Genomic DNA, 26,197 nt, shown 5'->3' with positions numbered 1-26,197 from the left:
TCCTGCCCACCCCGCTGGCTCTGCTGCTCCTGCCCACCCCGCTGGCTCTGCTGCTCCTGCCCACCCCGCTGGCTCTGCTGCTCCTGCCCACCCCGAGCAGCCCGAGCACCCGGCTGGCCAGCCCTCTGGTGTCTCCCCTGCCCACCCGGCTGCCCCTGGCCAGGTCGAGTCGCCTGCTCACCCCGCTGGCCCTGCTGCTCCCTCCCACCCCGAGCAGCCCGAGCAGCCCGAGCAGCCCGAGCAGCCGGCTGCTGGTGTCTCCCCTGCCCACCCCGCCGCCCCTGGCGGGGTTGCGTCGCCTGCCCACCCCGCTGGCTCTGCTGCTCCTGCCCACCCCGCTGGCTCTGCTGCTCCCTCCCACCCCGAGCAGCCCGAGCAGCCCGAGCACCCGGCCGCCCAGCCGTCGGGCGTCTCTCCTGCCCACCCCTCCGGCTCCAGCACCTCCTTCACTGGTGGTGCCCAGACCGTCAAGCCCGCCGCTGGCCTTCTGGCCGCCGTCATGGGTCTCATGGCTCTGCTGTAAACCAGTCAATCACACGAAAGCTGCTATTGCAGCTGCCATCAACCCTCTAGAGGCAGCAACAGTTTATGGTCGCTGTTGTAAAGCCATCTGTTTTCCATTGGATTTATCTTTTTCTTTTTTTTCTATGTTTTTCTTTTCCTTTGCTTTTAACCGACCTGTTTGGTACCTGCACGCCAAAGGCTACTATTGAAGTGGATTGACCAGTTCCATATCGTGCTTGGGTCATCAATTAGCTAGATAACGTTCTAATAGTAATTCATAATATGAGGCATTGCGTTTAGTATGCATCAAGTAATGTTCTATTGTTCCTTCTCTCTAAAAAGGAATGTTGCCCTCTTTGATTTGATTTGGTTGGATTTCTATCTTTTGGTCTTGATGTCCAGCTACGCTGCATTCAATTATACATGGGTTGTCTTACCTAATAAGGCAAGCAGATAATTCATCCTAAGACATTCATCGTCTTCATTTAATTCTCCTTTCCCCCTTCTCACCTCCGCCGTCTCCTTCATACCATCCGCCTGGTCAAATCAATGCTCCTCATTCACCAGAACATACCGGTAGCGAGCCTTGCCATCATGCATGTCCACAATCGCCCGATTGGCGTCCTTCATGGGGATCTCCTCGATCCACGCCTTGATCCCCTTGTCGGCCACCAACTGGAACATCTCCCGGATTTCGTCAGGGCTCCCAATCAGCGAGCTCTCAACCTTGAGACGCCGCATCAGGTTGGGAACGGGCGCCGACAGCATACCGTCGTCGGGGAGTCCGACTTGAACGAGACTGCCGTTGGTCGCGAGAAGACCCAGATACTGTGCCATGGGCATCTACAGTCGAACAGATATAATCCATTAGCGCCTCGATCACCACGAAACAAACAAATCCTACAGCCCCTCACTCACCTTAGTCGAAGACACCGTGCAGACGATCAAGTCCAATGACCGTGCATACTTGGTAGCCCAGTCGGGCTCGTCCTCAGTAGCAATGTACAGATCAGCGCCCATCTTCAACGAGTCCTCACTCTTGCTCGCCTTGCGCGAGATGGCAACGACCTTGTCCGCACCCATGGCCTTGGCGAAGAGCACACCGAAGTGGCCCAGGCCCCCAACGCCAATGATGCCGACGCGCTTGCCAGGCCCGCACTGGTTGTGCTTGAGCGGACTGTACAGCGTGACGCCTCCACACAGCATGGGCGCCGCCTGCGCCGAGGGGATGGCGTCGGGGATCTTGACGACGAAGTGCGACGGCGTGCGGTTGTACAGCGCGTATCCGCCGTAGGTTTTACCGCCGTTCAGGTACGTGCTGTTGTATGTTCCCTTGATGTGCGGGCAGTACTGCTCCCAGCCCATCGCACATTCGGGGCAGTCGCCTAACCGCCCCAGGCAGGATTCGCTCTGGGCGCCGACGCCGACACGGTCACCGATTTTGATGCCTCCCACGGCCTGGGATCCCACCCGCACGGCTGTCCCAACAAGCTCGTGACCCACGCAGCAGGGGTACATGGTTGGCTTCTGTGCACATGGTCAGCTTGCTTCTATCGTTTGATCACTCCTGTCTTTCCATCCTCTCTCTCCCAGATGTTCCCTTCGGAGACAACATGTCCAAAAAGAAATGAGAAACTTACCCAGCCACTGCGAAGCGTATGCATATCAGTCCCGCAGATCCCACAATGGGAGATCTTGATATCGACATCCGTCTCCTCCCACGGCTTGGGCTCAAACTCCTGCCACACCATCTTCCCATCGGCGGCGTCCTTATCGAGGCCCATCCACCCTTCAAACTTGTAGTCGGTCTGCTGAGCCATAATGAGGGTTCGATATTCAGGATTGGATTCAATTTGACTTAGACAGTAAGTGATAATGCGTTTCTTTTGCTATCAAATCCCAACCATCTACGCGGGCCCCAGGCACGTTTTTATAACATCCATCCTGAACAGGGTCCACAGCATTGAAACCATGGCACTATCCATCGGACTTAACGCTTGACGGAAAGTTTGGGTCCCACGTGGAGCTATTCGCCCCTAACCTCCAATTAGGGAAATACGGCTTTCAAATCATACAAGTGGGGACGGCTTCTTCAGTGTCAGTGACCCAGTGTTGATCGCCTGGCTGGACAGAATACGCAGTGCTGTTTACGGCATACTTCTCGTCCGTAGGCGATCAATCTGCCCAGGATCCCATCTACAGGATACACAAATCGATCCACGTAAAGCGTCAACCATCAAGGCCATGAAACGCCTACTGCGTAGTACATACATTTAAAGAACAAAAAACCCTGCATAAGCCGAAAATCCCACTCCACCGCGGAAAATTCCCTGCAGAAACGCAGATCATCGAGTGATTGATTATTCGGTCCACGATGACAGTCGGACTGATTTGATTAAATCTTCGGACACTTTCTAGTCGCCTCCTTAGTCCTTACCATTATTATTATTATTATTATTTTCGATTATGCAGCCCCTCTCTGATTGCTCGGTACGCCGTGCTGACTGCTTTTTAACTCCGTGATCTCCGTGGATTCTCGGGCCGACAGTGATTATAAAACTGGGTCTGGCCTTTGCCGGACCCGTGCCGAGTAAGACACGGTAGGCCATGACTATCGTCGGCTGGGCGCCCTTGGCCTCATCTCCTAAAAATAGGGAATCAAGAGAGAAAAAGGGGGGAAAGCGTTCCAAGAGAAGAGAAATAGTGAAAAATCAGCTAGAATGACTGCTTTGCATTTTCACTACGACACACATCTGACCACCACATACTCCAGGATACCACGTCTAGATTTAACCCAACCAGGTAGAAAAAATAAAACCGGGAGAAAAAGAACAACGCACAGCGGTAATTATGTGCTCGCCCAGAAAAAAAAAAAAAAGAGGAGGATATACATGGACATGAGTGATTTTTTTTTCTCTAATGCAGCAAGGGGAGAGAAAATTAAAGAGAAAAATGATATGCACGACACATCGCGATGAAGAAAAAAGGAAAAGAAAAAGAAACTGCACGACAAGAGCAAATAGAGTATGGGTCAGCTAGCTGACCGAGAAGATATGTAATGTATCTTGAACTGGGCCCATCTTCCGCCTCACAGCCCCTGCTTCGCCCCAATGTTGGGCAATCGTTGTACCTGTCTTAGAACAAGGACATGATGTCTTCGTTGGTCTTCTTCTGGTTCCCTCCTGGGGGTGGGGGCGACGTGGTGCTGCTGCTGCCGCCCATGAGGTCCAGTCCAGCCATCCCGTTCATCAGGTCAGCGCTACCATTGCCGCCGTTGGGGGCTCCTCCGCTGCTTGGGCCACCCATGGCATTACCACCGTCACCGAACACGCCGAGTAGGTCATCCAAGTTGTTGCTTGCGGTTGGTGTACCTACTGCAGGAGACTCCACTCGAGTGGGCGTTCCGGCGAGACCTTCCAGGCCAGACATGCCGGCGCCGGGTTCTTTCTGGGCCGATGCCGGTGCGCCACCGTCGAAATCGATATCCAAGAGATTCTCCACGTTGTTCTGGGCTTGCGGGGGTGGCGCGCCGCCACTGACGGCAGCCGCAGCCGCAGCCGCCGCCAAGGGGTTTTCGCGGGCGTTTTGGATTTGTTCCCTGTGAACCAGTTAGAAGGGTGGATATGTCAGGTGGGAGTACGAGGACATACTCGATGGCAGCCTTCTGGACCGCATCCGCACCGAAGCGGCCCTGGCCGACAAACTGCTCCGGGGGCTTGTGATAGACCGAGGAAAGCGTGGACAGCTCGGTGAGGAGTTGCTCCAGCAAAGCGGGCGGGAGAGAGTGAATCGTAGTCACAATTGGCGGTTTGTCGGAGAGCACAATGTTCTTCGCGGCGGCTGGATCGCTCGTGTTCGACAGCAAACGCCAGTAGACGTAGGCCCGGTCTCGAACGTCGGGGTTGTCATTCTCAGCCGTGGCCGCCTGCAGCACCTTCTGCACCAGCCCTTGAGCCTTCTCGGGCCGTTTCAGGAAGAGTTTCACAACAGCCGTCAGGATCTGCAACTGGGTCTAATATGGACCATTAGCCATCGACGCGACAAACCTCGGAAGGCAAAGATACTCACCTGCGAGAATTCCTCGTTGAAGCCATCTACGAACCCGCCAAGGATGTCACCCGCATTGCTGATCTTCTCCGCATACTCACCCACAATCCAGATGAGGGCAGCTCGGGCGTTGGGCTCGTCCAGTTCGTCGATGCACTGGCAGAGAGTGGGGATGATGCCTTCGTAGCCGGGGTATTTCCGGAAGATGTCCATAATGACCACAATCGCCTCCTGGACGACGTAGTTCACCTTGGTGTTGATCAGATCCAGCAGGGTGTTCACACACTTCTCACTGGCGCTTTCGATCTTGATGGCGACCTGACCGATGGCCTTGACTGCGCGTCGCACAAAGTCCATATCGACTTCCAAGGCGTATTCCTTCAACTCCGCCAGAAGCTGGTCGACATTCCGTTCACTGGATATCCGGACCATAATCTCGAGTTTCTGGAACTTGACGTATGGCGGGTCGTTGTACTTGCAGAAGAAAACGCGGAGCTCCTTGGCGAGAATGTCGGGTTGCTTCTGCAGCAAGAGGTCGATGTTGCGCAAAGCGACATATTGGACTTCCGGCGCGGAGGAGACAAGGGTCACTGGGGAAGAGAACATCAGCAACGTCTCAGGTGGGTGGTAGATGAGAGTGCAATACCTAGGGGCGGAGCCATCTTCTTCAGGTAGGTCTGGGACAGTTCCGGCTTGATGTGCCTCATGTGCAAGAAAACCGCCTTGACGGCCGCAAGGACGACACTGGGATTGGCATGTTGAAATTGCGGCGCCACTCGTTCGCAAATATGCTCCGACTCCGACACGTCAGCGGTGCGGTATTCCGAGAGGGTGGTCAGAATGGTCACCCGGCCCCATTCCGTGCACTCATTGAGGGCCATGAGCAACTTGCGCAGCGTGTTTGAAGTGATCTGGAGGGCTTGGGTCTCCGCGGCGGCATGATGGATCTCGGAGAGCGCCGTCACCGAGTTGGCGACCACCATGGGGTTCGGATCGGCGATCATTTCCTGCAACATCTCCAAGAATCCGTTCTCCAGACACATGACCGGATTCAGGTCGAACAGCTTGGCGACACAGATGGCGGCGGTCTTGCGAACGTAGGGCGACTCATCCCGGAGAGTCTTGCGCAAGGGTTCCTCCATGTAGTCGACCATCTTATCCACCCGGATACAGCCCATCGTCCGGATCGCCAGTGCTCGAATCAGGGGGTTGGGGTCTTCGGAGTCCTGCACGAAGGTATTGACGGCAAGGATACAGAGGTCGGGGTGCGATTTGGCGTAGTTCCTGCAACGGAGAAAGACGGAGGGTCAGTCGACGGAGAGGCGGGCGGAGGAAGCGAAACGGGACAACCCACATCAAGTACAGATATACGAGTTTCTTCTGCTCCAGATCGCTGGTCGCGATGTTCTTGAGGACATCGGGGAAAAGCGCGGAGACATCCTTGCCTAGGGTCATGGCCATGATGGTCTTCTGGATCGACTCCTTGCTGTTGGCAGAGTTAGACACGATGTACCCCCCGTGGGGTGGCTAAGGCGAATATGCGTAACCTACCGCTCATAAGCATATTGGGAACTAGCCTATAAGTCAGCGACGGTGTCCAATGGAACTGAGTAGGGTGTGGTAGGCAAAGATCCATACACAAGGCCAGCTCGCAGTTCAAAGGTTTCTCCTTTCCTGGGCACCGCAAAGGCGCCTCTGATTCGATTCATCGCCATGTTGACGGGGGAAGAACTTCAGCGACGACCGTAAGTCGCCTCCGCAGGTCCGTAAAAGGGGAATAAGAAGGAGAAGGGACCGAGAGAGTACGGGGGTGGAGGGGGGGAGGTGGTGTGTGTTGACTGCGGACCACTGCGGGGGAATTCTGGCGGCGGCGACAGAGAGCGAGCGGTTTCAGGGACGGACAGCGTGGAGGTTCAGGAATCTGCGGGATGACGACGACACCGGGGAGGAAAGGGCGATCAGAACATCCTAGCCCGGTGGGGATCAACGAGAGAATGGATGGGAAGAGAGATCTAGCGAGTAAGGACCTTTGAAAGTAAAAGGTTGGAGAGTGAAGAAGGAAGGAATGAAGACGGGGAAAGGGAGAAACGATTCTTGAGTCTGTCTGGTCTGGCCGAAATTCAGGCCAACGCGGCTCGTTAATGCAACCTCTTTCTTCCCCTTTTCTATCCTGCAATCTCTCCACATCGATCACCTCGTTCTTGATTTTTCTCTTCCTTTCTTTCAATATTACTCTCTTGGGTTCTCTTCTCTGCGTTCCTCAACATGGTATGTCCTATGTCTTCCCTGCGACCGATTAATGGACCACGTCACTAACAAACTGCACCCTCGCCTGCAGGCAAACCTTCCCAATCTACGTCGTCTCTTCGTTGAGGCAAGAACAGAGGCAGAAGAAAACGAATACTCCAGAACTGCTGTGCGTTTGGTCCATCATGATGAGTGGCAAGCATCCCGACTAAAATTTGCGACCTAGTTCTACAATCTCGTCCTGTTCATCTCGTCCGTCGCCGTGTTTAGCCTGGTCGCGCAGCGCATGGGCGGAGGAAAGTCGGTCAAATGACGCAACAATGTCTGTCATCGTTCAGGAATTTCGCGTACGATGCGGATTCGATCTTTGATTTTGGACACGAAGTCGGCAATGGTCTGGTCCGGCGACTATTTCCTCTAATCCGACTCCTCCCCGTCACTGTCTAAGAACGCCAGGGTCTTCCGACCACGATTCAATCGCCGGCGAGGCTGCTCCTCGTCGCTGTTCTCGTCACCACTGCCTTTCCCCCACCGTTTCGCCCCCTCCTGGACCATCTCGAGGTCTGCTTGGAGTTCGCGCGTCTCCTGGATCTGTCTGGCTTTCTCCACGGAATATCGGCCTTCCATCCCAGCGTCCTTCAGCATACCCTTCAGATGCTTGATCTTGGCCTTGGGCGTCTCGTACGGAGCCAGCTCCCGCGCCCACATCTTCCGGATGCCGCATTTCAGCAACCACCCTTGTAACCGTTTGATCTCCGCCTGGTCCGGATCAGGGTCGGCATCCTTGCCTTTCGCCTTGGGGGCTGGCTTCTTAGCGGCCCCTTTGCGCGACGGCCCGTCGGTACTCTTCTTCCGGGGTCGGCTTGGCTTGGGCTCTTCGTCCAGGACGACGGACATTTCGCTTTCCGAGTCCGCTTTCGCGTCTGTCGTGGGCTCCTCGGACGGCTTCTGCTGCTCCTCACCTTCATCCTCGTCGTCATTGCTCCCATCTGAGCTGTCTGAGACACGGTCCTTGGAAACCTTCCGTGACGGCTTGTCCTGCGTCGTCTTGGCCTGTTTCTTGGTGGGCTTCTTCACGTCTTCCTCACTCGGGGATTCGCCGGCTTCGTCCTCGGATCCAGGGGTGGTCTCCTTTCGGCGCTTTCGTGACGCTGTACCGCCTGCGGATTTGGTGCGTCCAGTACTTTTTGCCTTCTGTGGGGTTTCTGCGGTGCCGTTCCCTTCATCGTCATCTACCCCACGCTCTGAATCCTGAGCCGCTTTGTCTTGTACTTCCTAGAAACCGATAGGGAAACATGTCAGTCCAGCCCTTCAGATCAAACCATAGACCCCCGACTTCTCCGTAGCAGTCAACCGTAGATTCATTCCAGTATAGACCTACCACTTCATCCTTGATAACCTGTTCACTGCGCCCCTTCCAATCACTGCTCTTAAAGAACCCTTCATCGAGATCCAGCCTCTTGGCAGCCGCCAGACGGATCCGTTTGATCGTCAGCTCCTCCATCTTCTTAGATTTGTAAACCGCAGCGACGGCATCGCGCAGGGCCTTCTCGAGCGTCTTCCCCGAGGGCGCGGCGGGTGCTTCTTCGGCGTCGGGGCCAGACTCGGATTCGGAGAGAGCGTATCGGGGTGCCATGTTCGGCTAATCGCACAATATGTCGTCTTGCAAATCTGTATGATCCCAGGTCGGAGTCTGCAATGGAATGGGAATGATGGTAGGAATGGCGGTAGTCGTGGACTGACTGCACGGGACGGCAAACACGTAACTAACGCGACGGGGCTCGTGATGTCAACCTAAAATCGATAGACTGCAGACAAAAGATCCACCATTGATATTAAAAGAATTCAAAACCAAGCAGATACAATGATCAAAACAATGGACACAACAGGCAGACGAACTAGAAAAGGGACCTGGACTGCACAGGTTCCGTGAGCATCGCAAAGTCGGCCGATTCGGCGCAACAACAAAACCATGCTGACAAAGCTGCTGATAACGTTGCATGGTTAAATTTGGCGTTTTAAATCATCGATTCCGGAATTTTTGACTCCAGACCATTTCAGTATTTCCATCTACTTCAGCACTCGTTCGGATTGTTCAAGTTACCGAGGACAGCAAGGACGGCAACCCTCTCCTTGCCTGTCACAGTCCAGCTATCACTCCACCGTCTACCGCAACACAACGTCATCAATTGGAGCTTCAAATCATCCACCATCCGATCTACACCCCGGATCAATCGCGGATCTCACCACCGGCATTATGTCCACCACGTCGTCCCAGCCCCAGAATCCAACTCCCAAGACCCTCTTCATGCACCAAACTCCTGCAGCCGCTGGTCCAACAGAGGGGACCAAAGATGAACACACCGGGCTGACCAAACTCCCCAATGGCGTCGTCCTAGACAAGGACGGAAAGCCGTGAGTCCTCCATTCTTATGCATGCATATTGCATGTATCCTTTGGAACAGTGGGGTAGCTAACGACGCTACGATGTATACAGATGTCGCCTCTGCACCTCCGCCGCATCCTGGCGCTCTCTCACCAAACAAGCCAAAGCTTCACCTTCCTCTTCCTCCTCTTCCTCCTCATCCACCCCCGCCTCGAGCACAACATCCACCTCCAGCCCCCCTCCCCCAAAAGCATCCCCCACAGCAGCCGCCTCCACCGCCGCCACCGCCGCCGCAGCAGCAGCAGCATCATCAACCACCCTCCCAACCGAATCCCAAACCCAATGCCCCCCCGACGTCGAAGAACTAGGCCGCTCAACCTGGACCCTCCTTCACTCCATGACAGCCGCCTACCCCGCCCGCGCCTCGCCCGAGCAACAAACCGACATGCAGTCCTTCCTGCGCCTCTTCGGCCGCCTCTACCCGTGCTGGGTGTGCGCAGACGACTTCCGCACCTGGATGGCGGAGCCGAGTGGGCGCAACCAGCCGCGGCTGGGTGGGCGCTCCGAGTTCGGGACGTGGATGTGTGAGGCGCATAATGCTGTTAATCGGAAGTTGGGGAAGCGGGAGTTTGATTGTCGGTTTTGGGAGGAGAGGTGGAGGACCGGGTGGAAGGATGGGAGGTGTGATTGATTGATTGATCTCTCTTTTCTCTCCTCCCAACTTCTCTGCGTGTGTTTATCTAGACATCCGGTGGGAGATGATGTATTTTTGGTGTACTGTACTATATGCTGTCTCCACTCTACTGATGTTTGTACAATCAATGCCACTCTTGTTTATCGAATGAAATAGACAGGTTTATATTGCAGATAATGTATCAAAAAAGAAAACAGCGGTAGAAAAAAAGTAATAAAAAAGAGTTAGAAAAAAGAAAAGAAATAGAAAAAGAAAAAAGAAAAGCTAACATCGCTGACCAGTAATTATCGGAGACACAACAGAAGATTCATACATCTAAGAGAGCAGGAGCTTGTCTCCAGCCGTCACGCCGGCCAACCCCCCCAGAAAATTCCATTTTCATTCGGTACACAGAATCCCGTCCCACCTCTTCAGTGTTGCCCCGGGACGAACAACCGCAGCCCGCTGGCTGGCGCCCCGATCTCGGTCACCTCGGATATCCGGCATACGGTGCCCTTGTACTGTTCGTGGTACTTGGCTCCTGTGAACGGATCCGACACGCTGGGAGACCCGCCGTAGATGGGCGTGTGGGACGCCGCGCAGATGTCGAACTCGGCGAACTGGTCGAACTCGATGTCGATCTTGTCCTGCGGGTTCCGCTCGCATTGCGCCTTGATCTTCTTGGCCTGTTTTTCGTCGGGTTAGCATCAAGTTTTCGTGTGAGGAAAAAGGAGGGAAAGAATGCGTACCTGGTCAAGAAGCTTGGCGGCGCCACCGTTGGCCAACATACGGTTGGCAAAGCTAAGCGCAGACGAGTAGTTCTTGTTGGCAAAGGCCAGCTTCATAGCGGCCATCAAGGCCAACTGACGGTGGGCGACCTCCAGCTTGGGGATCGTGAAGTAGGCCGACAGCTCCAGACTGCGTTTGAGGCCCTCCGGGGTATCTGTGGACAGGGAACGACGAGCCAGCTCGATCGACATCGCGAGGATGTACTCCCGAGCGGTCGCAATGATCGTCTTGCCCTGTTCGACCTCCGCGTCGGAGGAGACGGTGTTCACCAGGACGGAATACAAGATGTTCTTGAAGATCTGGATTCCATCCTCCAGTTTGTTGGCGCGCATCGCAGCGTATCCCTCTTGGAGATCGGCGTTGGCGATCGTCTCGAGGTCACGCGGGATGACGGGCAGCACCTTGCGGCTGTCAGTCTCGTCAACGGTCCGGCGCACGTAGTTCACCAATGGCGGCAGGCCAGCGGTCGCCGGGAGATAGGTCTTCGAAGACTTGTAGACCTCCATGAATCGTGGCTTCAGAGGGGCCAAGCTAACCGCACCGACCTGGCGGTTGAGGAGTTGCATGGCGGTATCAAAGGAACCAGCGGCAACATGGTCCGCGGCCAAAGGCGAGTTGCGCGCCCAGAGGTCCGCTTCGGTGCTTCCTGCCCCAGCCTCCGGACTCTCCACATCGACCAGATCAACGTCCTCCTCGACGTTGACCTCATCGCCCATGTCCCATCCGGTCACGTCCTCATCCTCGTCCTCCAACGTATCCCGGGCACCGACGAACTCGTCCTCTTCCTCCTCAGCCTCGAGTTCAGCGCCAATGCCGTCTTCGTCACCCGCACCAACCTCGCCAAGGAGAGCCTTTTCAAAGGAAGAGTGGCCGGCAGCCTTGACGGGCCAGTTCGACTTGAACGTAGGGGCGATGGGGTGCGGCACCTGCGAAGGCTCCGATAACGTCGGGAGCGTGATCTGATCTTCTGTGAGGCCGCAGGCTTCGAGGATCGACTCGGCCTCCTCGGTCAGCCCATGAGACTTGGCCGTGAGATATGCAAGGGGATCTAAAAAAAGACGGGTCAGCAAAGGCGAATGCTTCAACGTAGGGGTTGGGACTTTGTCACATACACAGGTCGACTTCTTTGAACATCTGGATCCGGTCTTCGACATCACCACGGTAGATGGCGTTCTGGAAGCGAGAGGTGAAGTCACCCCGGTGCTCGGCGATCTTGGCCATCCGCGCCAGCTTCTGCTGGTCACCAGTGCAGAGGTACAGGAACGAGAGCTTGTCGAAGTTTCTCTGCTTCTGGTAGGCCATCTCGACATTTTGGTGATTGCCATGAGCCAGAGCCTCCGAGCCGAGTCGGGTCCACAGCTGGGGACGATCCAGTTCTCTCGCCATCTCGATGGCGACGTCGAGGTTTCCACACTCCAGCGCGAGCTCGAAGCGGGTCTGCGGGTCCTGCACGAACTGCAGCGCAATCTCCGGGTAGCCCTTCTTCTGCAGGTAAGAGATGATACTCTGTCCGACCAGACTCGAGGTCTTGATGATCTGGAGCATCTCATCGTAGTTCCGCTTCACCAGAGCCAGCTTGAATCGGTACTCCGTCGGGTCGATCTCCAGGGTCCGCGGCCGGGCATTGCGGTCGAGGCAGTAGACACTCCGGCCCTTGACCTTGACCAGGTAGACGGTCTGGTCCAGAGTGCGGATGATGCCGGTGTCTCCGTTCAGCAGGGAGTACTTGACGTGGTTCAAGGTCGAGTAGAGCAGGACGCCGGTGTCATCCCAAGCCGCACTCTTGATGCGGATGGTCTCGTGCAAGCTGCTGACTTGTTCCAGGGACTTGGTGACGACCGTGACGTTATGCTTGCTGAGCAAGGCGGCGTAGAGACCGTCATTGGACCACACCACATATTTGACACCACTGACAGCCAGCTCGGCGAGCTGCTTCTTCTGCTGGATGTCGAACAGAACGACCGTCGTCGGCGTGATGAAGAGCAGGCAGCCGGTACCGCCAAAGTAGATGTCGACTGTGCCCGCGGGCGCCTTGATCGTCTTGGTGGTGGAATTGCTGAGGTCCTTGATGTCGACCTGCTGGCTGCCTTGGCTGAAGACCGCAAATCGATTGCGGGCCACGAAGACGGCCGAGGTGGCCTGGCCGCGCTTGGAGTCGGTCGGCTCCACAGCACCCGTGGCATCTCTCGGCAGGTGAATCAGCTCGTAGACACCGCCATCCGTGGGGGAGGTGACCAGAATGGCTCGTTCGGCGGGGTTGTAGGAGAGGGTGCGAGGCGGCACCCAGGCGGAGCCCAGTTTCCGCAACGAGACCATGGGCGGCGACTCGACATTCTTCGCAAAGTCGTAGGAGCGGACGTTCTTCTCCTTGGTGATGTAGAAGAGTTGGTTCTGGTAGATGGCGGATGCCGGGCGTTCGCGCTCGAGCTTGAAGACCATGACACCCGTGTCATGGCCGGCGGCGAAGAGGTTGATTTCGGGGTGAGCGGCGATCACCCAGAATCGGTCGAGGTCGCGCTTGAAGGATTGCACGGAAGTCCTCTTGTTCAAATCCCACACCCGGATGGTCTTGTCTTCGCCCACAGAGAGGATCAGGTCCTGGTGGGGGTGGAAAACACAGGCAGAGGCATTCTGGAAGTGGCCACGGCAGGTATCAACCTCCCAGGCTTTCGTATCTATAAACGAGAGAAAAGAGCTTATCAGCGACGATACGTTGGCAACTCACCCAGCCAGGTATGGGAACTCACCGCTCATTCTCCACAGCTTGATGAGGCGATCGTCACCCGCCGAGCAAATCAGGGGCAGGGTGGGGTGGAAGGCCACCCAGTTGACCCCCCGATCATGACCCTCCAGCACAAACTTCACCACCGCATCGGTGTTTCCAAACATATCTGCCTGATTCGGGTTGGATCGCGCCATCTGGTCTTCGAATGATACGGTGGACGGGGCGGCCGAATGCTTCTTTCGCAAGCCCGAGATATCCCAGATACGAACGGACTGGTCCAGCGAGGCGGAAGCGATCAGATCTTCGGTCGGGTGGAACTGTGCGCACATCACATAGTGGTTATGGCCGGTCATAGTGCAAACTGCGCGTCGCCTGTCAGTATGATTCGGAAGAGGTCACCCCCCAACCCGACTTACTCAACGACCGGTTCTGCCAGTTCCAGATTCGGATGGTCTGATCGTCGGAGGCCGAGACGATCCACGGGTGCTCATGGTGGAAGAAGACCGTTCGCACGTAATCCAAATGGCCATTGAGGGTGAACAGGCATCTCCGCGTCTGATAGCTCCAGACCTTGATCTTGTAGTCGTCACCGCCGGAGACGAAGAGGGGTTGCGTCGGATGGAAATCAACGCCTCGGACGGGGCCATCGTGTTCTTCGAAGCGGTCGATCAGGGTTCCCATGCGGTAATCCCATAATTGAATGGTGGAGGAATGAAGGGAGACCAAGATCCATGGCCTGTTTCAGGGACAGGGTCAGTGTTTGCGACAACGCGTTGGGGGGGTGCTGAGGCCACGCACCGTTTGGGATGGAAGGCGATTCCCTTAGCGCGGGACGATTTCGACTCAAACTATTCATTGCAGCGTGTTAGACTCGAGCGATTGGGTACAACGCAGTAGAATCCGCGAAGTCACATAGGTGGGGGCCTGTACGTACCTTGGTGAGCATATTCGGGGAGGACTGCATGATGAAGGGGGAAAAGGGTAGGCCGGAGCCGCACCATCAAGTAGCAAGCTCCGCACAGTCAATGGAAAAGAAAATCACAGCCGGGACCACCGCATCCACTGCAGTCAAGGTCAACGGTGAGAAGGAATTGAAGCCGAAGAAGTAACGGGGGAGGGGGAGAGTGAACTGGACAGGGACAGATGGAGTGTAGGTCAGCCAAGGTAAGAGAGCAGTAGGGACAACTAACTAACATCTCCCAAGGCGGTAACGTGCAACAGTAAGCGAGTCCTGCCGCCCAATGACCGTCCGGGCGGTGAGCACTCCCGTCCCTGGCCGATCTTTGCCCTGTTTGTTCTTCTTGTCTTGCCTGAGGAATACAATCGGGGGTCCATCGTACGTCACCATCATGGTCTAGATTTCTAGATCCTTCTCCCAGTCTGACCCCGAGAGACAGATCACCACGATGTAATGGTGCTGGATTCTTCACAATTCTTTCTCTCTAGTGGGTGCCTCTACCATCTTCTCCTGACACCATTGATCAGTCTAAAGCAGACAGCTCGAGGAAGAAACGGTGCAATGTCCGAATCTACTTGCAGTCCAACCCGATAATCCCATACTATCCCCTTCCTGAAACACATACACGTCGCTCTAGTGAACCATACTGTGATGGGACATCTTTCTTCGAGTCGGGACGAAGTTGACGTGACATGACAACCATCTTCAACAACACGGGATTTGTGCCCATGGCATCCCATCCGGCCACGGCATCAAGCAGCTACCAGCAAACGAGGCCGTCCAGTTCCTTCTCTGGCCCGCGTGTTCAGCGAGATACACACCCAGAAGAACCCATTCCGACCGAAGATGCCTCCACGGCGGATTCCAACCCCGGGCCCGATGCCCACCCGCACGTGTTCACGCCTTATGCGATAGAGGAGCCAGAGGACGAGGAGAAGGAAGACGCAGCCATGCAGCGGCCTTCTCTCCACAGGCTCCCAGCTCTGATGGAGCTGCCATGGGCGAATGTCGACTATGACCAGGGAGAATTAGTCCACTCCATGGAGGACCTCCGTTGCGACTCCGACTACAGCGATTGCTGGCTACACGGCAAACTTCACCGGGGCAAGAAGAGAAAGCCTACCCGGCCGTCCCGGCAAATGTCGGGTGAAACAGCCCCGGATACACGGGGCGGTGTGTCCGGTTTCAGCCCAAAGAAACGGCGCAGGAGCCTACGATCCGGAGAAGATGTGGATATTGAGCCACTGTCTTCTCAGATGTCTGAATCAAATGAGTCGGTATCTTCTGGCAGCGGGAATTCCGATTACCCGTCGTCTGATGTCAGCAGTGTCAATGCGCCGGACGACTCTGCTGCGCCTGATCAGATGGACATCGACTGAGGTTACTATTCCGATACATCTCTTGCTATCTACCTCGTTGTACCGAGTGCCTCACATAGCTGCCCGGTTGCATTCTCCATTACTCAATTATGCGAGGATGATGCATCACGTTGTCCGCTCTGTCAAAAAAGCGAAGACAGCTCGCGCTCGGTTCAATGGCTAAGTAGGGGCCGTGGAGATGGTATCAGAAATCGACGTGCTTCCAACCAGCTGGAGCGGCATGGGATATTGGATCCCATATCTTGTTGCCATCAACACCATCACATCAGGCGACAATGGCCAACGGATGGTCATTGCAACGCAATCTATGCGGTGCAGATGGCTGGGAAGGCAGTAGATAGACTCCGTTCTAGGCCGGACACAGCCAACTACTAAAAACCCAACACCAAGCTATCTAGACCACGGGAAAGGCGCAGGCCGTCCACCCAATAAACCAAATAAAACCTCCTACATGTAACCCAAAGCAAGTAAACCGCATACCCTAAACCCCAACGGGAAATACACACTGCTACTCTGACGGCGTTGGGTCTGGCCGGAAGAACCTCAGCGGTGACGTCATGCACTCCTCATTGCGGCCACAGAAGATGAAACCCGACCGGTTATAACAGGAATCCCATCCCCTTCTCCATTGGCACTGCCTGTCGAGTCTCAGATCGGAAATCAATTCAATTGCACCAGGAATCCATATACATCATGGCAGCGACACGGACTTCCTCGCGCCAGGCCGCCCAGAAGGCGAAAGAGGCTATTGCGGCTGCGCCGGATACGAAGGGTCGCGGAGGGGCGGGGGCTAAGCGCAAGGAGGCGGAGGAGAAGGGGCCGGTGAAGAAGAAGGGTAAGACAGACGAGAAGGCGGAGGCGGAGAAGGAGCCCCAGGAGGAGCAATCTGCGGAGAAGGAGCCCGAACCTGAAACTAAGGAGGAAGATAAGAAGGGAGATGAGACTATGGAGGAAGCGGAGGGTCAGGCTGCGGACAAGGAGAAGGAGTCGGAGGCCGGTGGAGAGGAAGAGAAAGAGGTGAAGGGCGAGAAGGAGACGGAGGAGCCAGAGGGCGAGGATGGGCCAGCCCCGGAGACATCTGAGGCGGAAGCCGCTGACAACGAGGAAAAGCCCAAAGTTGAGGCCAAGACGGAGGAAGAGAAGCCAGCTCAAGGTAGAAAACTACGCCTTTGAGACCACCGATTCGATATAAGAATTAACAGTCAACAGATGAAGCCAAACCCGCCCCGTCTGACCAGGAGAAACCCAGCCAGAAGGACGACAGCCCGCCCAAGGTGCTCGAAAAAGGCATCATCTACTTCTTCTTCCGACCCCGAGTCAACGTCACCGACGCACAAAGCATGGACGAAGTTGCGCGCAGCTTCATCGTGCTCCGCCCGACGCCCGGAAGTGCCGCGCTGGACCAAAAGGAGGGACCGCTGGAAGCGGGGGCCACCTGCCGGTTACTGATGGTGCCCAAGAAGCAGTTTCCCAAAGCCTCGGGACAGCGAGAGATGGGGTTCGTGGAGAAAGCAGGCAAGTCGGTGAAGGAAGTTGAGGAGAGTCTCCTGTCGAGTGAGACGCATGAGACCAAGACCCAAGGCGAACAGGTGACGCCGGAAGCCAAACCGTACGCTGAAGGCGTGTACGCCATTACACGCACTCAAAACGACTCCCGATTGGCGTACATCGTGACGATCCCGGCGGAGATGGGACCCGTTCAAGAGGAGTTCGGTCTGGAGGCGCAGGGTGGGTGGATTGTGCAGTCGAAGAATCCTAAGTTTCCTGGGCCGCCGAATACGCCAAAGCAGAACCCGGAGTATCCCCAAAGGTAGGATTCCTCATTTTCTTTAACATTTCAATCCATATAGAAATATGTATATTGACGATGCGCAGTGTGGAGGACAAGTTCCAGGATCACCGGTGGATCCCTCTGGAACCCGAATTGATCGACTATGCACACGCACAGTTTGTGCTGATCGGCCATACACATCGCGAACCGGGTCAGGACCTGAAACAGATGGAAGAGCAAAACGAGACTCGAGTGGAAGAACACGGACAAGGCAAGTCAATCGTGCCTAGAAGAAAGATGGGTCTAACCAGTTGAATATCTGCAGGAGACACCACCATCTACCAGGACCTGGGCGTTCACGCGAAAGAATATCCAGCAGTGCCAACCACGTGGAGTCACTAGACACGAAACTACGACTTAATCCGTAACCAAATAGCGCATCCTAATCAAAAAAGTCTGCGGTTGACCCAATGGATCTCTCCACTTGCTCCCACGTTGATCCTTGTGTTTTACATTCCATGATGCCATCCCACCTTATCCCCGTCGTCGTGTTATCCTTGGCGCGACTATATAGTCACTTCACCCCCTCCACATGCTTAGACTAGGCAATGTAGAATCCTCTCTTCTGCCGAAATCGATCTCACCATGAAGTGGCTCACTGGGTTCGTTGCTTTTGCCGGTCTGACAGGCGCCCTCTCGTCTCACCCGCGCGCCGCCGTCAAGCAGACCACTTGCGCCGACACCACCTATCGCTACACGGGGCTGGAGGGATACGGTCGCTTACCATCCAATGCTCGTGACAAATACGGCGACACCATCGGGGGGATTGGTAGTTCTATCGCGTTCGATCCGGTCTCGTGGCAGCGTACTGCGCCCAACTCCTACGAGGGCACCGTCTACTGCCTCCCAGATCGGGGGTGGTACGTACCTCCATATACACCATAAAGAATCATACACAAGGAAGATAAATACTAACACAAACAGGAACACAAATGGCACAATCAACTTCCAATCCCGCATCCACAAATTCCACCTCACCCTCCACCTAACCCCCAACGCCACAGCCCAGCACCCATCCAGACCCAACATCCACCTCCAATACAAAGACACCATCCTCCTAACGGACCCCAACAGCAAGCCCCTAACCAGCCTCGACCCGGACGTCACCGGCTCCGCCCACTACAAAGGCTTCCCACCCCTCCCAGCATCAACCTACCCAGGCGACGGCTTCGGCGGCCCCGGCGCAGGCGGGAAGCGCGTCTCCGTAGACCCAGAAGGCCTCGCCCTCCACCATCAGCAAGACGGCAGTCTCTCCTTCTGGGTCTCCGACGAATACGGTCCCTACGTCTACCGGTTCAGCGAGCAGGGCCGCATGGAGCACGCCATCCAGCCGCCCGCGGCATTCCTCCCGCGCCGAAACGGCACCCTCAGCTTCAACGCCGCTAGTCCCCCGCTCTACGACCCTGAGAACATGCCTGTGCCTGAGGACCCCGCCTCCGGCCGCAGCAATAACCAGGGCTTTGAGGCACTGACGCTCTCGCCGGACGGCCGCACCCTCTACACCATGCTTCAGTCTGCCTTGGCGCAGGAGGGCGGGCCGGACGATGAGACGAACCAGCCTGTTCGGCTGCTCGAGTACGATATCTCCTCCGCGCAGCCGCATCTGAAACACGAGTACGCTGTCCTCTTACCCAGGTACACCAACGCCGACGGGGATAACCTCGTTGCTGCCCAGTCTGAAATCCACCACCTTCCCCATCCCGGCCCCGGCAGCAGCAGCAACAGCAAAAACTTCCTCGTGCTATCCCGCGACTCCGACGCCGGCCACGGCCAGTCCGACTCGCGGTCTATCTACCGGCACGCAGACATCTTCTCCATTACAGACAAGACGACCGATCTGCGGGGTGATTACGACGGCGCGACGGCGGCGATCGCTTCGTCGGAGGGTGTGCTGCACAACGACATCACGCCTGCTCAGTACTGCCCGTTCATCGATTATAATCTCGATGCCGAGCTGGCTAAGTTCGGGCTGCATAATGGGGGCCCGCAGGATAAGCATCTACTAAACGAGAAGTGGGAGAGTTTGGCGCTGCTGCCGGTGGATCCGGATCAGAGTAGTGGTGGCGGTCGAAAGGAGTATCTGCTGTTTAGTTTTAGTGATAATGATTTTATGACACAGGATGGCGAGTTCCCTCTCTCTTTGACAGTGAATCATTGTACTGGCTATACTAACTTAGGCAGGCTACATGAATTTCGGCGACTTCAAATACGCCGACGAATCGGGATACGACCTCGACAGCCAGATGATGGTCTTCCGGGTGGAATTTTAGAGCGGATCACATTTTTGGGGGAGGAATATCAGGCAACCTTTACTAGACTACTAAGTCGATAATGTGACTAGAACGGATCATATCGCATTGCGCGTTGCTGTCTGCATTTGGTACTAATACAACTCAAAGACCCTTCACCCTGACGCCAACTGTGCAATCTGGATTCTCCATATGCCAATTATCACTACCCCTTTTTTTCTGTCCTTTTCATATAGTCTGACCGTCCGACGGGATCCCGTCTGCCGCAAGCGGCCGGTCCAAAACGTGTAGGCATAATTCAAGGCAAGGACCGCGTTGCGCACTGAATCTACCGCAACGCCGGAAGAGAGCAAAAGCCAAACTTCCCCTCGTGCTGATCCAGTCTGAGGTTAGTGAACCGGCTGATAGGGTTCTCAAAATTAGTTGTTTAGGTTAAGTGCGCCTAGGATGTCGTCCAGGGACCAGCCTGGGCCGCCCGGCACTATCTCCGCCCAGACTTCCTCCGGCACCGCATCGGCGTCGGGAATCAGACGCCAATTCGGACTTGGCTCCGGCTTAATCCACTTAAAGTCTTCCACTTGGTTCCAGCGGTCCTCGACACCCGCTTGGTTATGGTCCAGGGCCTGCGATTGTTAGTCATGGCCAGACAGGGTAGGCTAGAGAAAGTACGAACATAAACCCGGGGTATCCGAGCAAAGCGCACATTGGTGCAATCTTCAATGATCGGGTTACTGGATGAGCTCAAGTACACATCAACATCGGAGCACTTGTGCATCCGGAACTGCCGGCACGTCACCACAATAACGCTCTTTTCCACCCCGGTGATATGAGCTGGTCCATCAACCTGTCCGCATACAAGCAGGCTATCCTTCACACCCTTGATTGTCAGACTGGCGTAGGGTTTGCCGTTGGCTGTCGGGATCGACATGTCGACGACGCAATGACGCAGCGACGTGATCGAGGCTGGCACCGTATCTGTGGATCCAGAAGCCGGGAGCATGATGTGAAGCCGATGGTGGTCGTGCACCGTCACGGAGGCAATGGATGACGCCGAAAAGCCGGTCGAGGTCGGCCCCCCGTGCTTCGGTCGGTCGTACGCGCTTTCCACGGAGAGCATCGGAGCAGAGGTTGGGGTGATCTCAGGTTTTCGCTGCTGAAGCTGGTCGGGTTCATTCAGCGGTGTCGAGGGGTAGTTAGGGGTCGCGGCCGTCGACGACTCCATGGACGATGTCCCGGGGGAGCGATACCCGGGGATCCCACGACGTCCTTGCGCAGCCATCTGCGCTGCGTCGGCCAGGGACACCGCCGACGTATTTTTCTTGGTCTTGAAGCTAAACTTAGGTCGCGGATCGACCAACGCACGAGTCTCTGCCAATTTATCCTGGAGTGCTTTGATAGCCTAATGATAAAGAAGATCAACATATCTCCTTTCCCTCAAATACTCGTCAGAGTATATGCGACCTACTTCTGCGTATATCCGTTGGTCGTAGGTAGGAATGTAGCTAGCTGAATCCTTGACCTCATTCGACAACCGTGCGATTCCCGCTAAGCAGTGATCAGTCGCGTCGGCCCGCTCGCCGCCCACCAGGGACGTATCAGCGAGGCGATCCATCTGTTCCTGGAGTGCTGTCACAGGCAGCGATGTCAGAAGAAATAAGACAAATCGACCTGGCGCAGAAACACACCGGTAATCTCATGTTGAAAGTAACGGAAAAACCGCTCCTTCAACGGGATCTCCGCATTCGAGATAGTCTGGTCCTCAGACTGCGACGGCCGTCGCGCATCGGTAAAGCTCGCTTGCGACATGGTCATAGCCGAGAAGGAGTGAACAAGTCCAGATCGGTCACGAGATGATGTTAAATTTTCCGTCCGGAGAGGGATGAAAGTGACCAGAAGCTCGGATGGAATGGAAAGGGCGCTTCGATGTACTGATGACGTCGACCCGGGCGGATTGACAAATATTACGTAGGATAGCCCTTCCAGATCTAGTACGATCTAGATACCCATGCAAACGCAGGCGAAACCCCGGGAAGGAACAGCGGTCGACGATGAGCTGGGACTCTGTCAAAATGGACAAATTGCACCCATTAGCTTCCAATGGCATGCCACAGCGGACAAGATTTGAGGAATGGAAAGCACGATGGTATGATAGAGGGGTCATCAACGGTTCACTGCCGGGACGATCATCTGCCCCACTACTAGGACTGGACGATGGTTGGCCACCAGGAGAATGACTGACAGGTTCAGCATCATTCTGATTCAGGACTTACCTCAAGCAAGGGAGACCACACGAAGTAGATTTAAGGTCAAGAACAGAAACATGACCGACGTTGATCTTCCTCGCTTCTTCTTCCTCGTGACGTCGATCGACCCCGGACTATCTCGGCTCCCGACCGGCTCCGGTCTGTCCCGTTTCGGTCGTTGCGGCCTGAGGCTACTCACTCCACGTATACTGTGGCTACGCGACATGTCTTGGTTTAGACAAGACTGAATAAAGAAAACATTTGGAACTGAGCAATGTGATTTTTTGCAATAGATCAGGCTCTTTCCACACTTTGCCATTTTTCTAGGGACTCCCGGAGTGTTCTCCATCTACACTGTATATCTATCCTAGCCCTAGCGGGACCTTGGAGTTTTCATGGTCTCATGGGATCGCATCATAGGGGAAGACCAGAGTTTGTTGTTGGTTTGTATCCTATATATAAGTGACAATCGAAAACATCACATCTAACAGACCATGCCAGATAACCAAGGGGAAGAAGGTCTCAGTCAAGAGGGCTAGGGGACCCCACAGCATTGTATGTCTCTGTAAGTCCCATGCTCTAGCCGAGTACGTGCCAACAAATGAGATGGACATAGTGTCTATTCCAGAAAAAAGCAGTAAGAAAAGGAAGTAAAAGAATTATTTTTCAAACATTAATCTGACAGCTGACGAGACCTGGAAGATGATCTTCTAAACAAAGATGCCCCACTAGATAACGATAACTTCACACCCTTGAAATCTCTGGAGAATGATCTATTCGTCTTCTTCACTTGTGTCGGGATAGATTTATTGTTCACCCAAAGGGGACTCATGAACTCTGGAGCGGCTGGTTTGGGTGCCATGTCGTAGAATCCGGAGTACGATGCCGGCGAAATGGGGCTCTTCAAGGAATCTCCCGAGCCAAGGCGGGCGGAGGACTTACTCGTGGAGTGGCTTAGGGAGCTTGAGGCAGAGGTGGTTTTCTGCGAGAGCGAGTCGGGGAAAGAGTAGCGTCGCTTTGGGTCAGGTTGAATCAAACCTTGCATGACGTTCGACGGGTGTTCGGGTGGTTCAATCAGGCGGATATGCTGTATTTTAACATTTCCCGGGCAGAAAGGACATATACAATCAATGGACATAGAAAGCGGGTTATCCTGTAGCCTCTGGTATAAAGTGAGCGTGGATTCGTCGCATCGTTTCTGCTCGCGCTCGAGGGAAGCTGACAGATGCAAATTTCAGATATGAGAGCGCTCATACCTCATAAGCACATGGGTCGGACGACCTTACTCGTTCGTCCAAGAATTTCCTGGGAACTGCGTGACCCGCGGGGCAGTCAACCATATAGACACTGTCGGCACGCGTCTCGGTCAGAGGGTTAGCCCCCGGGAGCGGGGACGCCTGGAGCCATTCTGCCAGATGGGCTTGGTAGTCGTGGTTGTTCGCATCGAGTTCTCCGTTGGAATCCCACGTCTGGACTCGGCGATTGATCAACCATCGGATAAGATGCCCCAGTGATGCTTCCCAGAACTCCCTCATGGGCGCAAGACGCGCCCAGTTATCTCGAATCCTCCGGGTCTGTAGGGGAGGGTGGTCGTCGGCACTCTGGCTCAAAATGACCGTGGACAGTACTTGGAGAGAAGGGACTTCGAACTCGTCATCAAATGCGGCTAAGACCGTCCGGACCAGTTTTGTCCGGGTGTTGCGTGCTTGATCCAGTGTATCGTCTATGGTGTCCGCTGCAGGGCTGGAAGGTCCCTCCAGCTGCGACGTGCGACGCCAGTTAATATGACACTGGATGAGGCCCGACTCTGCGGAGCATAATATATCGTACAACCAACAGAACGGTGCGAGGGTGGCGGCTTTGTTTCTGATAAGTGCTGTGAGGAGGTCGGTGATCAGTGACTCCGGATTTCCATCCAACCGCTCCTTTTTCAACTCTGTTAGCTAAATCCGTGCCCTAGCGGAGGTGGAACAAAGTAAGAATCATGATCTCGTACCAGTCCTGGAATGACGGGCGGGTTCTTCCCGTCCTGTGTAAGGTGAGCCATGCGGAAACCCGAAAACTCCAACGACCCCGTACTATATACCGCGCGGGGTAGCAGATCGTTGATTAAAAACAGCTCGGCACCCGTTAGATCTGGATGCTGCCACGCCGCCGCCATTGCACGCTCCAGGTTGAATTTATCCTCGGCCGATATATCATCACCACGAAGGACAAGCAATCGGATCCCTGCCAACAACGTATGGGCGATGAAGTGCCGATAGCACATGAGACCCGGTGCAACCGGTTTATTACACGGAAACAGTTTCGATTTGACTTGGACCAGGTACATCAAAGTGGAGAAGATCGCGTCTGATGGCAGTAGGTAAGGCGAGTGATTGCTAGTCGGCGCGTCGTGCGTTGTCACCAATTCCTGTAAACGGGTGCGCTGCGCGTCAAAGATGGTTTTAATCCAGAACACCGACCGAGTCAGCGGCTCAATTTTGGACGCCTGATCATCTTGAGCCTGGAGAACGGCGATATCGACGGCATGTTGGCCGATAATCTCGCGGAGGATGTTGGCTAGGTCTCGACGTCCCAATTGTTCCCACACTGCTGCCACCAGTGGGTGTGACATGAGGGAGACAGGGACGAACACGCCTCGGACATAAGCGCGCGCCGAAACTCGTCAATGGGGTTTGCCTGTTTTGTGAAATAGCGGAACCAAGCTGGGTTAGAAGGGTCACCGTGTTCTTTGTCGCATATATGTTCGATTGACGGGATTGAGCAGATGGGAGGTTGAGAAAAGGGCCGAGAAGCGGCCTTAGCAGGTGACCTGCCAGGCATCTGTTTCAGCTGATGCGAGGCTGCAGGTTGCTGTCCTACTCGGGCCTTGATGCTGCCCAATCGTCGGTGGACATCGGATCCTATATTGCTGTCGTGGAAGGACAGATCCATTGCGCGTCAGTGATGACTTGAAGGGATCAATTTCATTGCTGAGAGGTTGTTGTTGTTCAGGGCTGTGATGACGTGGGGATCTACGAGCCTGATGATCCCCGTGTTCTAGGTTGGGTAAACAAGACATGGTCTTTACTCCGTATTTCTACTACCGTTATGAGGAATGCGATCTACTGTTTCTTGATTTCTATGATTTTTATGATAGCTCAAATCGGAGAATAAAACCGTAGAGCAAAAGAAAGAAAAAAGTACATTAAGACAAAAGAGGCGAAAGAGAATAAAGATCACCCCGCGGCTGTCACACAATTGGCTTGTACAGCTCATCTGAAACGCTCTGTTGTCGAGTCGTCCTTGTTGGATCAATAGTAATAATCGTGATTATCAGTGGTAATTACTAGCATTTACGGAATAGTATGGCTACTTATTAAGAACGGTATGTTGAATACTATAGTAAGATATTCCTAGAATATCGCTCTTACAGCAGATTCTAATATTTAGGTCTTTGTTTGCACAGTATACCTGTAGTACTATTTTGAATACATTGTCCCTATAAGTACACGGTGATCTTACCGCGCATAGTACATCAGATAAAGGCGTAGATAATCAAATTAATGAATGAACCGCAATCCCCTAAGGCGAACTATATATCTCCGAGCACATGTTCGATGGATCATCTCGTTAAGTGGCATTATAACTAACTAATACTAGACTTTTGACCCCAGATGTCCAAGCGTCGACGTCACCATCAACCATGGAACTGGGGACGTGTGGACACCATGATTGGTCGCCATATTAGTCGGCCTTGACCTATTCGAGGTTTCAATAAACAACGGGCAACAACCTATTGAACCATCCCCAATAATAGATACCGAAAGTCTAGGTCAAGTGGACGATCGCCAACCGAATTACCCCCTAAGTCTTCCTCTCTATATCGAAGCTTTCATTGTCGCCTCGTATTAGGCGTGGATCCCTTTCTTCGAACTTGACTTAGCGTCCCAAGACACTATAGAGATGTTACCATCAAGGGCGATAAATCGCCATGGCAATGACACGGGAAACCCACTGAATGTAGATCAATCCGTTCAAGGCCCGATCATTCCTGACCCCAATTATGAGACATGCAAGGGAGATGCCACTCTCAATCTCCTTTAAGTATGCGGAGAATGCATTTCCACGATCAACATACGCCGGAGATCGTCCTTTCTGGCGCAGTTTGATATGTCGACCAC

The 26,197-nt window shown here is 54.6% G+C and overlaps 10 protein-coding genes across 10 annotated transcripts; 4 read left to right on the top strand and 6 right to left on the bottom strand.

Moving 5' to 3' along the window:
• Window positions 1-100: 100 nt before the first annotated feature.
• On the top strand, window positions 101-523 carry BDW47DRAFT_125574 (uncharacterized protein; the record flags this gene model as incomplete). Its single annotated transcript, XM_024816405.1, has 1 exon — window positions 101-523. A coding segment is annotated over one exon (423 nt), but the record flags the coding sequence as incomplete, so codon positions are not given.
• A 527-nt stretch (window positions 524-1,050) lies between these two features.
• Window positions 1,051-2,324, bottom strand: BDW47DRAFT_131615 (NAD(P)-dependent alcohol dehydrogenase; the record flags this gene model as incomplete). The annotated part of the gene is made up of 3 exons (XM_024817352.1): window positions 1,051-1,347; window positions 1,423-2,031; window positions 2,145-2,324. The coding sequence occupies 3 exons, from the start codon at window positions 2,322-2,324 to the stop codon at window positions 1,051-1,053; spliced, it is 1,086 nt and encodes a 361-aa protein (XP_024672442.1).
• Window positions 2,325-3,560: 1,236 nt separating this feature from the next.
• On the bottom strand, window positions 3,561-6,400 carry BDW47DRAFT_29087 (putative AP-1 adaptor complex subunit beta). Its single transcript, XM_024818668.1, has 7 exons — window positions 6,190-6,400; window positions 6,103-6,123; window positions 5,906-6,037; window positions 5,198-5,835; window positions 4,573-5,141; window positions 4,155-4,516; window positions 3,561-4,102 (listed from the first exon to the last, which is right to left on the bottom strand). The coding sequence occupies exons 1-7, from the start codon at window positions 6,264-6,266 to the stop codon at window positions 3,640-3,642; spliced, it is 2,262 nt and encodes a 753-aa protein (XP_024672441.1). The 5' UTR covers window positions 6,267-6,400; the 3' UTR covers window positions 3,561-3,639.
• Window positions 6,401-7,215: 815 nt separating this feature from the next.
• BDW47DRAFT_117420 (putative transcriptional regulator) lies at window positions 7,216-8,434 on the bottom strand (the record flags this gene model as incomplete). Its single annotated transcript, XM_024815078.1, has 2 exons — window positions 7,216-8,073; window positions 8,180-8,434. The coding sequence occupies 2 exons, from the start codon at window positions 8,432-8,434 to the stop codon at window positions 7,216-7,218; spliced, it is 1,113 nt and encodes a 370-aa protein (XP_024672440.1).
• A 621-nt stretch (window positions 8,435-9,055) lies between these two features.
• Window positions 9,056-9,875, top strand: BDW47DRAFT_117419 (flavin-linked sulfhydryl oxidase; the record flags this gene model as incomplete). Its single annotated transcript, XM_024815077.1, has 2 exons — window positions 9,056-9,213; window positions 9,296-9,875. The coding sequence occupies 2 exons, from the start codon at window positions 9,056-9,058 to the stop codon at window positions 9,873-9,875; spliced, it is 738 nt and encodes a 245-aa protein (XP_024672439.1).
• Window positions 9,876-10,038: 163 nt separating this feature from the next.
• On the bottom strand, window positions 10,039-14,508 carry BDW47DRAFT_105373 (coatomer subunit alpha). Its single transcript, XM_024812549.1, has 7 exons — window positions 14,306-14,508; window positions 14,170-14,219; window positions 13,788-14,107; window positions 13,394-13,732; window positions 11,759-13,321; window positions 10,607-11,694; window positions 10,039-10,543 (listed from the first exon to the last, which is right to left on the bottom strand). The coding sequence occupies exons 1-7, from the start codon at window positions 14,333-14,335 to the stop codon at window positions 10,289-10,291; spliced, it is 3,645 nt and encodes a 1,214-aa protein (XP_024672438.1). The 5' UTR covers window positions 14,336-14,508; the 3' UTR covers window positions 10,039-10,288.
• Window positions 14,509-14,789: 281 nt separating this feature from the next.
• Window positions 14,790-16,324, top strand: BDW47DRAFT_105370 (uncharacterized protein). The gene has a single exon (XM_024812548.1). The coding sequence runs from the start codon at window positions 15,022-15,024 to the stop codon at window positions 15,706-15,708; it is 687 nt and encodes a 228-aa protein (XP_024672437.1). The 5' UTR covers window positions 14,790-15,021; the 3' UTR covers window positions 15,709-16,324.
• A 77-nt stretch (window positions 16,325-16,401) lies between these two features.
• On the top strand, window positions 16,402-19,809 carry BDW47DRAFT_117416 (esterase-like activity of phytase-domain-containing protein; the record flags this gene model as incomplete). Its single annotated transcript, XM_024815076.1, has 7 exons — window positions 16,402-16,861; window positions 16,918-17,518; window positions 17,584-17,731; window positions 17,805-17,857; window positions 18,085-18,399; window positions 18,464-19,662; window positions 19,721-19,809. The coding sequence occupies 7 exons, from the start codon at window positions 16,402-16,404 to the stop codon at window positions 19,807-19,809; spliced, it is 2,865 nt and encodes a 954-aa protein (XP_024672436.1).
• Window positions 19,810-19,838: 29 nt separating this feature from the next.
• BDW47DRAFT_105365 (putative tubulin-specific chaperone c) lies at window positions 19,839-22,297 on the bottom strand. Its single transcript, XM_024812547.1, has 4 exons — window positions 21,474-22,297; window positions 21,254-21,414; window positions 20,462-21,187; window positions 19,839-20,411 (listed from the first exon to the last, which is right to left on the bottom strand). Exons 1-4 carry the CDS (start codon window positions 21,598-21,600, stop codon window positions 20,208-20,210), a joined length of 1,218 nt encoding a protein of 405 aa, XP_024672435.1. The 5' UTR covers window positions 21,601-22,297; the 3' UTR covers window positions 19,839-20,207.
• A 274-nt stretch (window positions 22,298-22,571) lies between these two features.
• Window positions 22,572-25,001, bottom strand: BDW47DRAFT_105360 (uncharacterized protein). Its single transcript, XM_024812546.1, has 3 exons — window positions 24,028-25,001; window positions 22,734-23,956; window positions 22,572-22,596 (listed from the first exon to the last, which is right to left on the bottom strand). Exons 1-2 carry the CDS (start codon window positions 24,646-24,648, stop codon window positions 23,282-23,284), a joined length of 1,296 nt encoding a protein of 431 aa, XP_024672434.1. The 5' UTR covers window positions 24,649-25,001; the 3' UTR covers window positions 22,572-22,596; window positions 22,734-23,281.
• Between the last annotated feature and the right edge of the window lie 1,196 nt (window positions 25,002-26,197).

The sequence above is a fragment of the Aspergillus candidus genome (genome assembly GCF_002847045.1).
Source record: "Aspergillus candidus strain CBS 102.13 unplaced genomic scaffold BDW47scaffold_20, whole genome shotgun sequence".
Lineage (NCBI taxonomy): Eukaryota > Fungi > Ascomycota > Eurotiomycetes > Eurotiales > Aspergillaceae > Aspergillus > Aspergillus candidus.
The sequence above is the reverse complement of the archived record's forward strand: the minus strand, read 5'-3'. Positions and strand labels throughout refer to the sequence as shown.

Excerpts from the sequence above, each read along its gene's own strand:
- BDW47DRAFT_29087 (XM_024818668.1), bottom strand. The coding sequence starts at position 6,266 with ATGGCGATGAATCGAATCAGAGGCGCCTTTGCGGTGCCCAGGAAAGGA. Across the intron at positions 6,038-6,102 it reads TCCCAATATGCTTATGAGCG|CAAGGAGTCGATCCAGAAGA; the intron begins GTAGGTTACGCA and ends CTCTGCCAACAG. Across the intron at positions 5,836-5,905 it reads CTCGTATATCTGTACTTGAT|GAACTACGCCAAATCGCACC; the intron begins GTGGGTTGTCCC and ends TCTCCGTTGCAG.
- BDW47DRAFT_105373 (XM_024812549.1), bottom strand. The coding sequence starts at position 14,335 with ATGCAGTCCTCCCCGAATATGCTCACCAAG. Across the intron at positions 14,220-14,305 it reads CCCCGAATATGCTCACCAAG|TTTGAGTCGAAATCGTCCCG; the intron begins GTACGTACAGGC and ends TGCAATGAATAG. Across the intron at positions 14,108-14,169 it reads ATCGCCTTCCATCCCAAACG|GCCATGGATCTTGGTCTCCC; the intron begins GTGCGTGGCCTC and ends TCCCTGAAACAG.
- BDW47DRAFT_105370 (XM_024812548.1), top strand. The coding sequence starts at position 15,022 with ATGACAACCATCTTCAACAACACGGGATTTGTGCCCATGGCATCCCAT.
- BDW47DRAFT_105365 (XM_024812547.1), bottom strand. The coding sequence starts at position 21,600 with ATGACCATGTCGCAAGCGAGCTTTACCGATGCGCGACGGCCGTCGCAG. Across the intron at positions 21,415-21,473 it reads CTTTCAACATGAGATTACCG|CACTCCAGGAACAGATGGAT; the intron begins GTGTGTTTCTGC and ends TGCCTGTGACAG. Across the intron at positions 20,412-20,461 it reads CTCGGATACCCCGGGTTTAT|GCCCTGGACCATAACCAAGC; the intron begins GTTCGTACTTTC and ends TAACAATCGCAG.
- BDW47DRAFT_105360 (XM_024812546.1), bottom strand. The coding sequence starts at position 24,648 with ATGTCACACCCACTGGTGGCAGCAGTGTGGGAACAATTGGGACGTCGA. Across the intron at positions 23,957-24,027 it reads CGCCCGTCATTCCAGGACTG|GAGCGGTTGGATGGAAATCC; the intron begins GTACGAGATCAT and ends GAGTTGAAAAAG.